Genomic DNA, 15012 nt, shown 5'->3' with positions numbered 1-15012 from the left:
TAAAAGAGAATCAAAAGGGTGAGGGAACAGGGAAAAGATGAGAGAATAATTCGGTGCAAAAGTTCATAGAATAATCTTGGAAAAATTGAAAGAATTAGGTTATTGATTACAGAAATGAATGATATATATACCATACAGAACGGCTTCTTATTACAGTCAGGATCCTACTTCGTCAAAATTATCTCCCCATTACGCCAGTTCATTTTCACAATCGTAGAAATGGAAGCCATTGTAGGGATGACGCGCTACCAATTTTGCTCTTGGAAACCGATAAATTTATCCACATTGCACCAGTACGATCCTTATATGCGGCCAGTTGCATTTTAAAAGACAAATGTATCAACTCGTTAATGAGCATCAGTTAATGATCTTTTCTGCATTGATTAAACTTAAAACTATTGTCTGATCGGTTGTCAGGTGGAATTTTCGAAAATTCATAAGCATTTAAAAAAATTCTAATTAAATATTTCGTGTAAGGGCAGACTAGATTTTTTTAGTGGTTGAAGACTATAAACCCTAGTTATCACACACAAAAAATTATAATTTTTCGAAGATATGCATTTTCATCATCCAACTTGAAAGACTGTCGTCAAGTACTTTTAGTAAAAAAAATAGCTGTTCGAACACACCTTCTCTGTTTTTGTGATTCATTAGAATGGTATTTCACTTGACCCATATATTTCATCTTTTAGTACTGTGATTTTTTTAAGTTATAAAGTCAACCTGTAGCTTTGATATATAAAAATGATAGAATCTGAAGCGAGACGATGTATGAAATATTCTTGCTTTGTACGATATCAAGACAAAATATTCAACTCAAACGTGCCTTAACATAAAAAGGTGCACTCGATTTCCTCTTTTCGATACTATTGTTACCCATTTGGGGTATTTTTTTCTTGAGTCACATAATAGAAGGGCAGACACGAAAATTACTGAACTAATAGATTGATATGTTTTCCGTCCGTGGTATTTTTTTTTTAAAGAAATCGGAAGATATGCATTTTCTACATCCAACTTGATAGATACCCATGTCGTCGGCCTGATATCTAATTGTTCTGCTTAACTATGTACTAGATAAATTGAAAACTTATGCAAATGGTGTTTAAAATAAAACACTTTCGTTATTGGGAAGAAAATCGTAATTTTGTTTGTTTCTATTAACTTTTAAATTTTTTGTCACTATAGTAAACATTACAGTACACATTTATCGCCTTCTCTAACAAAGAGCTTCGATTCTTTTGTTCTATTTCAACCTGGTTTCCGACTGTATTACAGACAGGAAAAAAATAATGTGCTTCAAGAGTATTTTACAGAATAAAAGTTTTTCTTAAAAAAAAAAAATGCCATAAAAATTATGAAATACAGAAATTAAAGATCCACGTCAAGATCCTAATATACATGTCAAGTTGTTGAAGAATCATTTGTTCCCTGTTTTGTTTTTTTTTTTTTAATGTTAAAAATAAAACATTTATGAATATTGATAAATAAAAAAATATTTCTTTATATTAAACAATAGTAGAGTGCACACTCTGAAATGTCTCGCCTTACTTACTAATCATTCATATTGTGTTAATAGTCCTCAACATGAAAATGAGGTCAAGTTCAAATAAACCGATCAAGAAATACATGTACACCTTACAATCATTCAATACACTAAATATAGTTGATCTATTGATTATAGTTTCTATAAGAAACAGACTTCACAAAGAAAACTTAACATTGACCAATGAACAATGAGGTAAAAGTCAGATGAACCATGCCAGGCAGTGTGAGACATGTACAGCTTACAATCCTTCCATACAACAAATGTAAGTGACCTTTTGCATATATGGATTTTGTTTCAAGAATAACAGACAAAAACATAAAAATTAAGCCATGAAAAAGAGGTCATGGTCAAATAAAAAACCTGGGAGACTGATATGTTTGTCCCATATTCAGTGAAGGAATCCATTAACATATACCCAACTCAGAAGTGAGGTCCAGGACAATTCAAGTATATCTTATGATTATCCTTTGTAATAATTTCCATTTTTTTTTATGAATGTGTATTTAGAATTATCTTAATTTTTTGTATGAGAATAATGTTCCTTGTTTCCCGTACGAACATGTTAAATTAAAACAATTCTTAATATGACAAATAGGAAAACATATGGCCAGGAATATCCGACAAGGATCTCAATTAAGGACTAGGTCCTAACAACCACTTAACCTTTTATATAACATGGTACATAGACTCAGCTCTGTGATTCTTTTCAAAGCAGAACCAAATGCATTGTACAATGAAAGTTCCAACCATGTACTTGGGTCCGAAGCTGCACATAACTCATTACAAACAAATATTTATTTCGTTTCAAGCCATTGTTTCCCTACTAAACTATATATTCTACTTACTAGTACACTTGGTACAATCAAAAACCTCAGCTGATAAAAAAATTGTTCAAATAAGGCCTTTGAAAATAGTGGAATAAATTGCTTTTGGAGTGTCAAAATTTGTTCGAAGTACATGTACTTGATAAATTGCATGCTTATATTTGGTGCTTTTGATTTTTCTACCCAATATACCACATTTTCTCCTTCATAGTCTTATTAAGAAAAATTCACACACCTCATTAAACGGTCGTTTAGAAAAAGTCAGAATATTCAAACTCTTTTAGGTCATTTTTTGTATTAGCAACAAAGGGAGCTTCAGTCAATATATATAAACAATACACCAATGTTTCATGAGAACTGCTCAAAGCATTTTTGAGTTATTTTTAAAAACTAGAAAATACCACCTTTTTCTAATGAATAAAATCCCTTAACTCAATAACATAAAATCGAAAATTAATAAAAATCGAAAGGGAGTTTACAACAATAGATATAAACATTTCAGCAAAGTTTCATGAGAACTGCTGAAAACATTTTTTGTGTTAATGTCTGAAAACTGGAAAATCCCCCCTTATAAAACCCGTCAACTCGGAAACGTAAAATCTAAAATTTATAAAAATTGAAAGTGACCTCATGTTAATAGATATAAACAGTTCACCATATTCCTTGCTTTGTGAAAGCATTTTTGAGATAATTATTATCAGAAAACTGGAAAAAACACCAATTTTATTGAATAAAAACCCATTACCCAGAAACTTTTAAATATCAATTCTCTGTAATTATCAAACAATGTCAATACTGGCTGGCCACACTACCTTTTCAAATTTCTTTAAACTTATTGTGTATAGTCACACTACATTACCATTAATGTTTTCAATAAAAAAAAATAACCAAAATGATGGGTTGCTATGGAAACAGTGTTACCTATTTTTCATACAATGGCCTCCTGAGAAAAAACACAAAAATTGCAATTCTGACAAATTTAATTGACATAATATAGTATAATATTTACAATAAAGTGGAATATGCTGCTATTTATCTTAAACTACTGTATTTCAAGTATCTTATCATATAAAAAACTATTCATAAAAATATTTCTGCATAATTCAAAACAGCACTTTATTTATACAAATTTTGGCATTTTACCAAATCAAGAAAATTCCCTTTGGGAGCCTTTTTTGAATAGATTTTTTTTACCTTTGCACACTGATTTGAAATTAAACTAATGGTAATATATGTAGAAGATATATAGTTGGATTTAAACACCTAAAAAAAATTGTGGGAAATTTCAAGACCTTTATGTACATAAATCCTAAAAAATGACAAAAAATTGCAAAATATGCATATTTCCATGGAAATGGTAGTTCATTTCAAATTGCTTAACATTGTCTCTTGGCAAAATATTTTACTAAACAATCAACAAAAATAATGATACCTGGCCACATTTTGTAAAGGTTAATTAATTTTCCAGTTTTCATTAAGAAACCGTTAAAAAAAGGGGGGGGGGGGGGGGGTGCAAAAACTTGAAAACTTGAAAATAGCACAATTCTCAATTTTTTTGTTTAATTTAGATGAAATTTGAAGGAGACCTTTGTTTTGTAGTACTGAAACACTGTGTAAAGTTTTAAATAAAAGGTTTATCTGTTTTCCAGTTGTCATCTGGAAACTTTCAAAAAAAGAGGGGGGGGGTCAGATGGCATAAACTTGAAAATGGCATAAATCATAAAACTTTTTTTTGGATTTAGATGAAAACTGAACTTGATCTGTGGTTTATAGGATTAAAACACTGTGTAAGGATTGTTACACATTGTTTGATTGGTTCTCAAGTTATCATCTGGAATCATCAGGGACTGACAGACAAGCCAAGATGTACAGACACACACAAACTTGGAGGGTATCACATAATACCTCACCAATAGGTGTGGCGTGGTATTAAAATAGGTGAGGACTGAGGTGTGTACATTTCAGAACCTTATCCAAAAAAAATGTATATTCCCTAATATTTTTTTCAGAATCATATTGCCATCATCTTGCATGAAAGTCCTGTAAAATGCAATATGGGAATGTGCCAAAAATTTTGGTATACTTTTTTGGAAAAAAAGAAAGAGTATAAATTTTAGAAAGTTTGTAAATGATAGTAATATTAAAAATTGGGTCTTGATTTTTGCATTTACAAGTAAATATAGATATATTTATGTAAAATAACTTCAATTAAAGTTTGTATTTGTCTAAAAACATATGTCTTCCCCCGTCCTGCAAACTAATCTGAGTAGAAATAATAGCTATGCTTATGCAGTCAAGCTGCATAACTCCTATAAGTTGGTGATAAAAAATTTCCAATAGTATGCACATCTTCATATGATGTCCTTGCTACATACCAAGTTTTGTCAACTTCCGTTTAGTAGTTTTAGAGGTAAATTTCTAAGTTCAAAGGGGCATAACTCCAATAGAAATTAGTGGATCAAAATTCAGGGTATTATGCACAACTACATATGATTTCCTTGCTACATACAAAGTTTCCTATTCAGTTCAGGGCTATTCCAGAAAAAAATGTATGGGGGGGGGGGGGGGGGGGGGGGGGGTTGGAAGGCACATTGTATTAATAATACATGGGTGATGGGTATCAGAGCAACTTTTCACACTATAATGCACTATAATTCTCAATTACAATTGTCTGGTGGTGGGTGCTGACAAAAACTAGTTTTATGACTATTTGACAAATTTCTAAGTTCAAAAGGGCATAACTTCCACAAATTTAGCTGATCAAAATGTCCTGTTAACATGCATAACTACATATAGTGTCCTTGCTACATACCAAGTTTCATCATAAAATTCAGTTCTGTAGTTTGAGAGGAGTTGCACTGATAAACTTTGTGACGGACAGACGAATAAGCCAAAAACAATATGTCTCTTAACCAAATTTGTGGTAGTTGGGAGACATACAATGTAATACATAAATTTTGGGGTTAAGTTTTTTTTTATCTTTCAGTGCCACTTCCCTACCCAAAAATCAAGGTAGTTAGCCTACCAGGGGAATGTCATGATCAAGGTTGTGTTTTTGATGCATAGGTGTTATAAAAGGTATACTGAAAATTAAAAAAATTTGGGATTTTTTTATTAATGCGAAAAATGTGAAAAATGTTAGAATCAGGTTTGTAATAACCTAAATTGGCATTGACATTTTTAGTGGCGATTTTCCTATACAAAAAAAGTTTCAATGACATTAATAAGAGATCACATGTATGTCACTGGTCAGGGATTTGCAATAAAAAATACATTCATGACTTTCTGAATTTACAGTTAATATAAATATTAAAACAAATAAGTATTTTAAAAATACTTATAAAATACAGATATTTCACTATAAACTTGTTCATCTTATTCTAAAATTATAGAGAACATTCTTTCAAAACCTTCCTTTTCAAAACAGAACATTTACTGTCTGCAGTTACAGCTATTAAATCTGTTTCATCTATCTTCTTTTCTTTTTGCACAAGTCTTGAGAAATAGCTAGCTACTTGTTGTGAGGTTAGATATTGAGATCTAGTGAACCTGTTTTCTCCATTTTTTAAGACATATCGCATCTCCTCAGCTACTTTTGATGGATCCTCTTTTCTTCCAGTTGTTTTCCCAATCATAAATTTGTCATGCAAGTAAGCCTTTTGGTCTTGTGTGAAAATTGTTTTTGGTTTGTTCACTTTTAATGCCCATCCTTTGTTTAGTTTGTCAGTAGCAGTATTGTTGTTGTTGTCAGATTGTTTGGTAAATGACACTCCTAAATTCCCATCTTCCAACTTCTGAGCATATAAAACCTTTGTTCTATCTGCAAGGCTAAGTTTTTCTTCCTTTACATTACAGTTACCCAACATGCTGTGTTTATCTAGTGAGGATGAATGTTTAAAAGAACGTGTACATCCTTCCTCAGGACAAGTAAAAATTTTTGGTATTGTTCGTCTCTTCTTAGGAACTGGTTCTGTAGTTGTATCTTTATCATTACTATCATTTTGTGTATCTTCATCATCATCATCCTCCTCATCATCAACATCATCATCCTCTACAAAAACATAAATAAAAAATTCAGTGTTTTGTTATACTAAACAAAACATAGTTTTCATGGAAAGACATCATGCAAAATATTAAAAAAATCCATCATAATATAACAAAAGAGTTGTCTATATGTGACCTTGTAAGTGTTGTGCCATAAACTGGTTGTGAAGGTGTGAGCTTTTGCTCCATGTTGAAGGCCTAACTCTATTACAAAGAACTACAATAAAAGCACTGTTTATTTGCTTTTTTTTGTCATGTATGAACAAGGATTCTGTATCATGAATTTATATGCTAAATCTTTTTTATTGTATCTTTTGAAAATAATTTCACAAAGAAACACAAATTGTTACATATACACTGTTTTTCAATAAAACATAACTACCTCTGTCAACAACTACTGAACCCACTGTTGCATTCTGGGTATAAGACCAATCATGATGAACAAAAAGCTGTATCACAGGAATTTTCTTATCAATAATGCTGTTCCATGATATCAACTTTCCTAAAATGTAAAATATAAGCAAATAAATTATTTTTTATAAATTAATTAAAAGGGATCTTGTATGGATGCTAATATCAATATACTGAAGTACATATAGCCCAGGTGGTCGTGTGGTCTAGCGGGACAGCTAAAGTGCAGGCGATTTGGTGTCACAATATCTCAGTAGCATGGGTTCTAATCCCCGCGAGGAAAGAACAAAAAAATTGCTTTCTACAGATCTAACATTGTTGGGTTGAAGTTAAGACGAGTTGTATATTTTTATAAATAAAATTAAATTTCAAAATGCTTTCATGTACATGTATAGAGCAAAAATTCTTTAGTTGTGAATTTATAACAGATAAATGCTTAAGGTCAAATGACTTAACCCTCAGGTTATTTTCTATTTCTGGTCACCTGGAGTATCAAAAGTAGACATTCTTTCTTCTCCTTTATTATCTATGCAAACCATTTTGGTTATGATAATCTAGAAACAATTACGTGGGTAGCAGAAATTGATACAGATGAAAATCATAATAGAAGGAAACTTTCTTCCATTCTCAGGAGTAATGAAATATTCTTGAGAAATGTTAACATTGATATCCAAAGTGACTAAAATGGCTCTTCAAGCTATAGTTAAGCTGACAAGTAAATCATAAAATTATATTACCTTGACCAATATCATAAGCTCTCCAAACTTGCAATCCATTATCGGTAAACTTAAAATTGTGGAGCATAGAAATCAATGGAATACTTTTAAGTGAGACCTTATCATCATCAGCATTAATAACAGGACTTATCACTTTCACCCTGTACTGGCCTCTTTGTTGCGAATCAATTGCCTGAAAAATAATAATAAAAGAAATAAGATGATAAAAATCATAATTTAGAGATAACTGCTTTGTATTTAAAGCTTTAAGGACGTCCATCAGTAGTTTTACTGTCGCAAATTTAGTTTACCTGGCAACGCAGAGTATTTGCGACAGTAAAACTACCTATGGACGTCCGCAAAGCTTCAAATACAATACAGTTATCTCTATTTTAATGCAAAACATGTTCATAATTTAATTTTAAGCATTATTTCTGTGTAAAATCTTCATTAAAAAAATTCAGCGAAAAGATGTTATCTTTTTTGGTCCCTACACTAGGTGACGTCATATGTATGCTTCGTCAAACATAAACACTGGGCATTTTCTGGCTTCTATGCTGCTTTAGAATGTAATAAAATTTTATAAACAGAAGATTTTTAGGTGCAACATGTGAGTTTTTTTGCTTATTATTGTAGAAATTACATGTCAATACATTCAGCAATTCAAAATGATGGCTTCCTTAGTTACAGACAAGGAGATAGAGAATTTTACAGAAGGAACAGAGTACAAAGCTAAAGTCCCCTTCAACTTTTTTTGTAGGGGACTAAAAATTAAAAAGTTGAATAATTCAAACTTTCTATGATTATACTTTGACTATAATTGCATATCAAATATTCTTAAACTCATTGCCTTTATTATAATTAACATACCAGTTTCATTTGGTGTGCAGTTGTCACATTATTGCCCTCGTTTACATATCTTTTTATAGCCGACTTGATATGGGATGCCTTCCTGTCACATGCGCCCTTCCCATCCTGAGCCTCACAAAAATTGTAGGATTTTATTTTCTTGCCTAGCTCTTGATGTAAAGTGGCTATGGTCAAGGTACTTTTGTAGCAACCGGCATTATCTGACCATATGTTGACCTTTTTGACAGATGGAATATTTTTAACCACATCGACAAGAATAGCTCCAGTTGTAGCTCCATCTTGAGGGGTTGGTTGTTCAAATATATGCACATGTGTAAGAAATTTCACACTTTCCTCTGATTTTAACATAGTAACCTTGATGTGCCAATTAATGCCTCTCTTTCCAAACCAATCTGTCTGGCCCTCTCTAAATTTTCGCGGTAAAAATTTCATGGCCCAGTCAGTTACCATGAAAGCCTCATTTTCCCCAATACAGTTCACAACAGCTTGTCTTGCCTTTTCTTGATTTTTTAATCGAAGGATATGACTCTTCCATTCATAAATGTCAGCTATTGCTTTTTCCACCTAAAACAAAAACAAATTTTGAACTTGTTTTTGTAAATAAGAACAAAATACAATAAAACTTGTGCTTATGTTCAAGTTCATATTCACCTCATTCTCACAATTATATCTAGAATTTAAACTAGAGGCTCTAAAGAGCCTGTGTCGCTCACCTTGGTCTATGTGCAAGTAGCATATTAAACAAAGGACACATAATATAGAGATGAGAATTCATGATAAAATTTGTTTTGGTGATGATAATAACAAAAAACTGCGAAATTTTCTTAAGATTACCAATTCAGGGGCAGCAACCCAACAACTGGTTGCCTGATTTGTCTAAAAATTTCAGGGCAGTTAGATCTTTACTTAATGAATAATTTTACTAATATCAAATTTGCTCTAAATGCCTAAGTCTCAGATATACTAGCCAAAAACTGCATTTTACACCTATGTACTTTTTTTAGCCATGGCAGCCATCTTGGTTGGTGGGCTGGGTCATCGGACACATTTTTTAAACAAGATACCCAATGATGATCGTGACCAAGTGTGGTTTAATTTGGCTCAGTAGTTTTGGAGACGATTTTTGTAAAAGTTTGCGGACGACGGACGCCAAATAATGAAAAAAGCTCACTTGGCCCTGTGGGCCAGGTGATCTAAAAACCAGAGAAATGTGTGATGTAGGTCAAATTTCCATTTTTTGGAAGGATGCTCTCAGACTCTCGGTGCTGTATCTCCTTTACCAAGTCGCATACATGTAACTGTCATTCATTTAGTACGTAGAAAAGAACTTGGATCTATCTACACTGAAACCAAAAACTATGAGGAATGAAGTTTGATAAGATGTTGTCTCTATTCAAAATGCAAATCACATCTGTATTAGTCACACAGTACCTTATTAATGAAGTAGGACATAAAATTTTACCAGAATTTAAATATACCTTAAAGAGCACAGCTTCAGGATTATCCCAGTGTCTTTCAATTGCACTCTTTGAAATAAAAGATAATGTTTCATCAACAAAACTACACTGTTGGCATTCATCAGTATGTGAATGGTCATCACATTTTTGGCAGAAGGCTCCTTTTTCTTCACTCAAAGCATACGAACAACAGTGGTCTGCTATGGATGATGATGTATTTACATGTAGCTGAAAAAAAAACATATAGTTTATTCAATCTTTGGAGTGGCTTCTGAAAAGATATATATATATAAAGAATAATGGTTGCTTTGAAGGTCACATTTCTATATACCCCTAAAAACTTTGTTTTGAGGGAGGGGGGATAACATACTGTATCAGACCTTTTTGGCACTTTTTTTTAGAAACATGTGATACCAGAATCCCAAATTAAAAAAATAACCAAAGTTATATGCCAATACAATATGTAAACATTTGATAAGGCTCTATTAATTACCCAAAGTAGACACAAAACCTGGCATAAATTTTATGGATGGATAACAGACCCATAACCCTATAACAATGTACAACCACAAAATATTTTGAAGTCGTATGAAAAAGGGAATATAAAAACTAATAAAAACCTTATAATCTGTTTTTAAGTAATGCTTTGCTACCACCAAATTATCCAGTGTTTTCTTCTTTTCATCCAAGGTTAAATCTAACTGTTCTACAGTTTCTGTCAGATCTGTAAATGCTCGACTTCCCTCAGAAATATAGTAGTCAAGACCCTCCATAGACTGTCTGACTGAAGCACTGCAGTCGGTCAAAATCTTGTACATAGTACTTGTGCCTGCAAATGGAATTAAAATTGTTTAAGAAGGAAGGTCTCTTGGCCAAAAAAGAACACCAATATTTTACAATATTTCACATGAAGTGTATGTATGTAATGAACATGAACATGAAATGAAGCCTGCTTTGTACTAGTCGGACAAGCTGAACCCGATCTTTAACTTTCTACCACACAAGGTAACAGTCCACAGGAAGACATGCCACCCCAAGGCGACCATCAGGGCGGTTAAAAATAAAATGTTTGTGGACTTTATATTTTAAGGTAATGAAATGGGATTAGCCAGAAACCTCAAATTTTGTTAACAAAATGTCTGACGTCACCAGCAAACATACTTAATTCATAAAATTCAAACTGTATAAACAAAATTGTATTCCAAATGAAATAAATACCTAAAGGCTGAATGTTTTCATCCTCACATAGCTGTGTATACTGCCTGATGATTGTTGCAGGGGCAATACTTCTGATTACATTTGGTGTTTGAATGAGTTCACCAGTTGAAAGCTGTAATGTTTTTTCTCCAATTGGTAAATCTTTGATCAAGTGGTTTGAAGTAATGAAGTCTAAAAAATGGTCAAGCTGTCCATCATTTATTTTTGAACGAGGAATCTTTGATGTTTGTGCAGGAACACCTAAACCAATATTTTGTGCATGCTTCTTAGCAGAATAAAACTTGTAGTGTGATAATCCTGGTATACTGCACTGACTTCTGCAAAACTGTGATCATTTGTTGCTATTGATAATAACTGTCTCCTCAATGTTGAGGTGTTTGCAACCATGTATGAGCTGACAATAGCATCCAACAAAGAGCTTGTGGTTTTATTTTTGTCATTTTCTTGCTCTCCAAATAGAGACTTTTTGATGAACTCAGAATCATCAGGACAAATAGTGTTCAGTAGAGCAGTTATACAAGTATTTGCTTTTGATAAATATCTTCTTTTTGTTCTCTCACTTGACTTCTCTAAAGATTCAGTTAGACACTTTACAGGGCTTATGTCACATGTTTCCAAGAATTCATTGAATTTTCCAAGTCTATCAATTCTGATAACAGATGCTTCTGTACCCTGACTATCAGTATTGCAGCAACTTTCAGTTTCAAAATAACTGGTTGTTTCCTGACTTGATGATGTGGATGCATGTACAGCAAACTGAAAATAAATGTTATTTTAAAAAATATAAATAAAAATTCACAAATTTTATTAAATGAGTGCCTTTGATTACTGACAAAATAATTTTAATGCTATATTTATTTAATGGGATTTGAAAAACCACTGCTGAAATAACAAATGCATGTTTTTCTCACTATGAAGCTTTTAAATATAAATTTGAAGTCAATTAATTTACAAATATAAAAGCTAGAATGTTTACAAATGAAATTCATTAAAAAAAAACAATCAAGGGGCAATAACTCCTATAAAATAGGAATTTTCCCAAATTTGAACTTGGCCAAGAGATTTGTAGACACTCTAGACAATTATTAGAGTGATCTCAAATGAACAAAATTATTTAACATGTAGTTAGTACATTGAAAGTTCTTGAAATCTTTTAGTCTTTAGCCATGACGACAAGGAGATGCTTCATCTTATTGTATGGGGCTACGATACGGTCTGTGGCCTTGTAACGTAGCAAAAAATATTCAGAGTAACATTCAACATATAGACAAATTTTTATATAAACCTATTCAATACAATCGATTCAAACATCATTTATCGAAAACATGATGTCAATCCATTTACCTAGACCCAACTAGCGTAAGGCTGTGATTGGGCATACTTTATCGTATCTAGCTTTAATACTGCAAATTTTGATATAAACGAAATTTTCAATGATACTTACATTATAACCACTAGCAAGTCGATGAGGTCTGAGATTATACTGTTCTTCATATTGATAGCTACACGTGTCACCAAGGTTGTCACTGTTCATCAAACACTGCATAAAAAAAATGTTTACTTATATCAGATGATAACTTAGTCTTTACAAAAATAAACCACAGTAAGCTTATCCATTAACAGGCTATCAGGACTCTCTGTGAATTTTACGTTTGTTTTTGTCCATCATATGTCATGTATGTTTTCAACCCTCATAGGCAAATTCAAAAAAAAATATTTTGATGAGTATATTTGTACTGAAAAAATGGGACAACACAATTTGCATAATGATATATACAGTATATATATATGACTAGAGGTTTTAAAGTACTGAATGAACCCACATATATTCAATTATAATAATGTTAATATTCTGCACTTACTTATTGAACAAATATTGTTGTAATTTGTACACACATAAATTTGAAGTATCATCATTTTTTTTTCTCAATATATATTAAAAATGCTGAAATATACTGAATGTCAATAGAAACACAACACTTACATGTACATGTATTTTGCATTGAATAAAAATTCACTGTCAGATCTTCTAACTAAATTTGTCTGTATCTGTAATTTTGCTCAGTTCAAAATTGATAGAAAAACTAACCAAACCAAATTTTTGTTTAAGTTTAATTTAATATTTAACTAATATTTTAATATTTTTTTAATAAAAATAAATTGGGAGAATCATTATAAATTCTGGTATTCAGACTTTCAGTACCGGGGTAAACTATTTTAATATATCATGATGTTTGATATACTCCTTTATATGCCAGTTAGACTGATAAAATAAAACCCATTAACAGATAGAGATACCATACATGTACATTGACTCTGAATAAAATAAGAACATGTACTAGCATTATAACTTACATTTTTATTTGCAAAATTTTCAGCTAGGCTACAGGAAGTTGATTGCCCACAATAAAGAGTCTTTCTGCATCTTGGACATATTGCTGAAACATACAGTTCAAATTATTTTTTTATAAAGAATTAGATACATTTTTAGTATATGCAAATACATTTGTACTGATAAAATAAGTATCATTTACCTTTCTCTTACATTCAAAACAATTTATTTCCAACTCAATTACCATCTTACTTTTCATGCTTTTGTTTATAATGCTAAAATTTTGTAATATCAAATATTTTTTGCAAATTTGAAGTAGAATATCCAGGAATAATAGAAATCACTATCATTCATTGTTTCCAAAATATATTGTAGTTTCTGCTTTTGAAATGAAGGTAAAATGTAATGCTCATTTTTTTTTGGGGGGGGGGGGAATTCTTTTTGATAAGAATATTTAAATCATTTTATCAGTAAAAATAAAAAAATAATAGATGCATGTAACAACTCTTAACATTTTTCATACCTTGATTGTTTTGTTTTATATGTCAGTTTCATTTATGATGATTTTTATGTACCGGTACATGTACATAAGTTTTTAATATAAATAAAAACTAGTCCAAAAGCCCCCCCCCCCCCCAACCACCCCCCCCCCCCCCCCCCCTGTCAGTTTTTGCTGAACTTATTCTGTACCTTTGTTGTTGACAGGTTGAGCTACATTTTTTTAAGTTGAAATTCTGTTTCTTGTTTACCTTCTGCAAACATCGGTAATATTTTAGGTAGGGGAAAGAAATGATAAAATCATGCAATGTAAAGGCGTTTTTTCTTCTTTGATAACTCTAGAAAGATGTCAGCCATTTATGCAATAGCCTGACTGTTCCTCGTAAATTTAATAATAGTTGTCTCTTATTTTGGAAATAAATGACATTTTGATTTAATTCATAATGGTCCAGTATTGACTGGAGGTGGGGTCCACTTCAATAATTAATTGATAGGGGGTGCCGCTGGGGTTCTGTTATCCTACCCTTTTCATATAATTTAGATTCTAGTAATGTCATGAATGTATACCTTTTCTTATATTGCTTAGGTAAAAATTTTACATTTTCCAATATTGTTTACATTTCATGTGGTGTGTAATGTAAAACGTGGAATACCAAAATGCAAAAAAAAATGTCCTATCACCTTGTACATTGTATATACATATAGGAAGTAGCCCGCCCCTCCCCCTTTCTTAATGCATAGCTGTGATTCTGTAATGCCCATTTGCCGAAAATTTTCTGTTTTAAAAAACATGGGCATTTCTTTACATATTGTAGTAAGGGACGACATCAAAAGAATGGTGTAGGATAAAAAAAAACTTAAATCAAATACATTTGTAGTTTGGGGGTGAAAAAACTATGTGAACTAAGTTTTTTATCCTACATTGAACTTTTGATGTCGTCCCCAAGTTGGTTACTAAATATAAATAACAAATTATGTGATACTCAGTTATAAAAAAAATCATTTTAATTATATTACTTTCGAGTTCCAACTGGAACTATGATTCCTGTTCTAGCATGAATCTCTTTCACTTTTTCCAAAGATACATTTCTGTCTG

At 31.7% G+C, this 15012-nt stretch overlaps 1 protein-coding gene across 1 annotated transcript; it reads right to left on the bottom strand.

Annotated features, from left to right (window-relative positions):
• Positions 1-3244: 3244 nt before the first annotated feature.
• LOC143072844 (uncharacterized) lies at positions 3245-11412 on the bottom strand. Its single transcript, XM_076247957.1, has 7 exons — positions 11087-11412; positions 10489-10697; positions 9890-10096; positions 8412-8975; positions 7563-7734; positions 6797-6916; positions 3245-6421 (listed from the first exon to the last, which is right to left on the bottom strand). The coding sequence occupies exons 2-7, from the start codon at positions 10684-10686 to the stop codon at positions 5757-5759; spliced, it is 1926 nt and encodes a 641-aa protein (XP_076104072.1). The 5' UTR covers positions 10687-10697; positions 11087-11412; the 3' UTR covers positions 3245-5756.
• Positions 11413-15012: the final 3600 nt, after the last annotated feature.

This window comes from Mytilus galloprovincialis, chromosome 4 (genome assembly GCF_965363235.1).
Source record: "Mytilus galloprovincialis chromosome 4, xbMytGall1.hap1.1, whole genome shotgun sequence".
Lineage (NCBI taxonomy): Eukaryota > Metazoa > Mollusca > Bivalvia > Mytilida > Mytilidae > Mytilus > Mytilus galloprovincialis.
Note: the sequence above shows the minus strand (reverse complement) of the source record. Positions and strands in the feature narration are given on the sequence as shown.

Coding starts and splice junctions, on each gene's coding strand:
- LOC143072844 (XM_076247957.1), bottom strand. CDS start 10,686: ATGTACAAGATTTTGACCGACTGCAGTGCTTCAGTCAGACAGTCTATG. Junction 10,097..10,488: donor ACTTAAAAACAGATTATAAG/GTTTTTATTAGT, acceptor TTTTTTTTTCAG/CTACATGTAAATACATCATC. Junction 8,976..9,889: donor CTGAAGCTGTGCTCTTTAAG/GTATATTTAAAT, acceptor TTTTTGTTTTAG/GTGGAAAAAGCAATAGCTGA.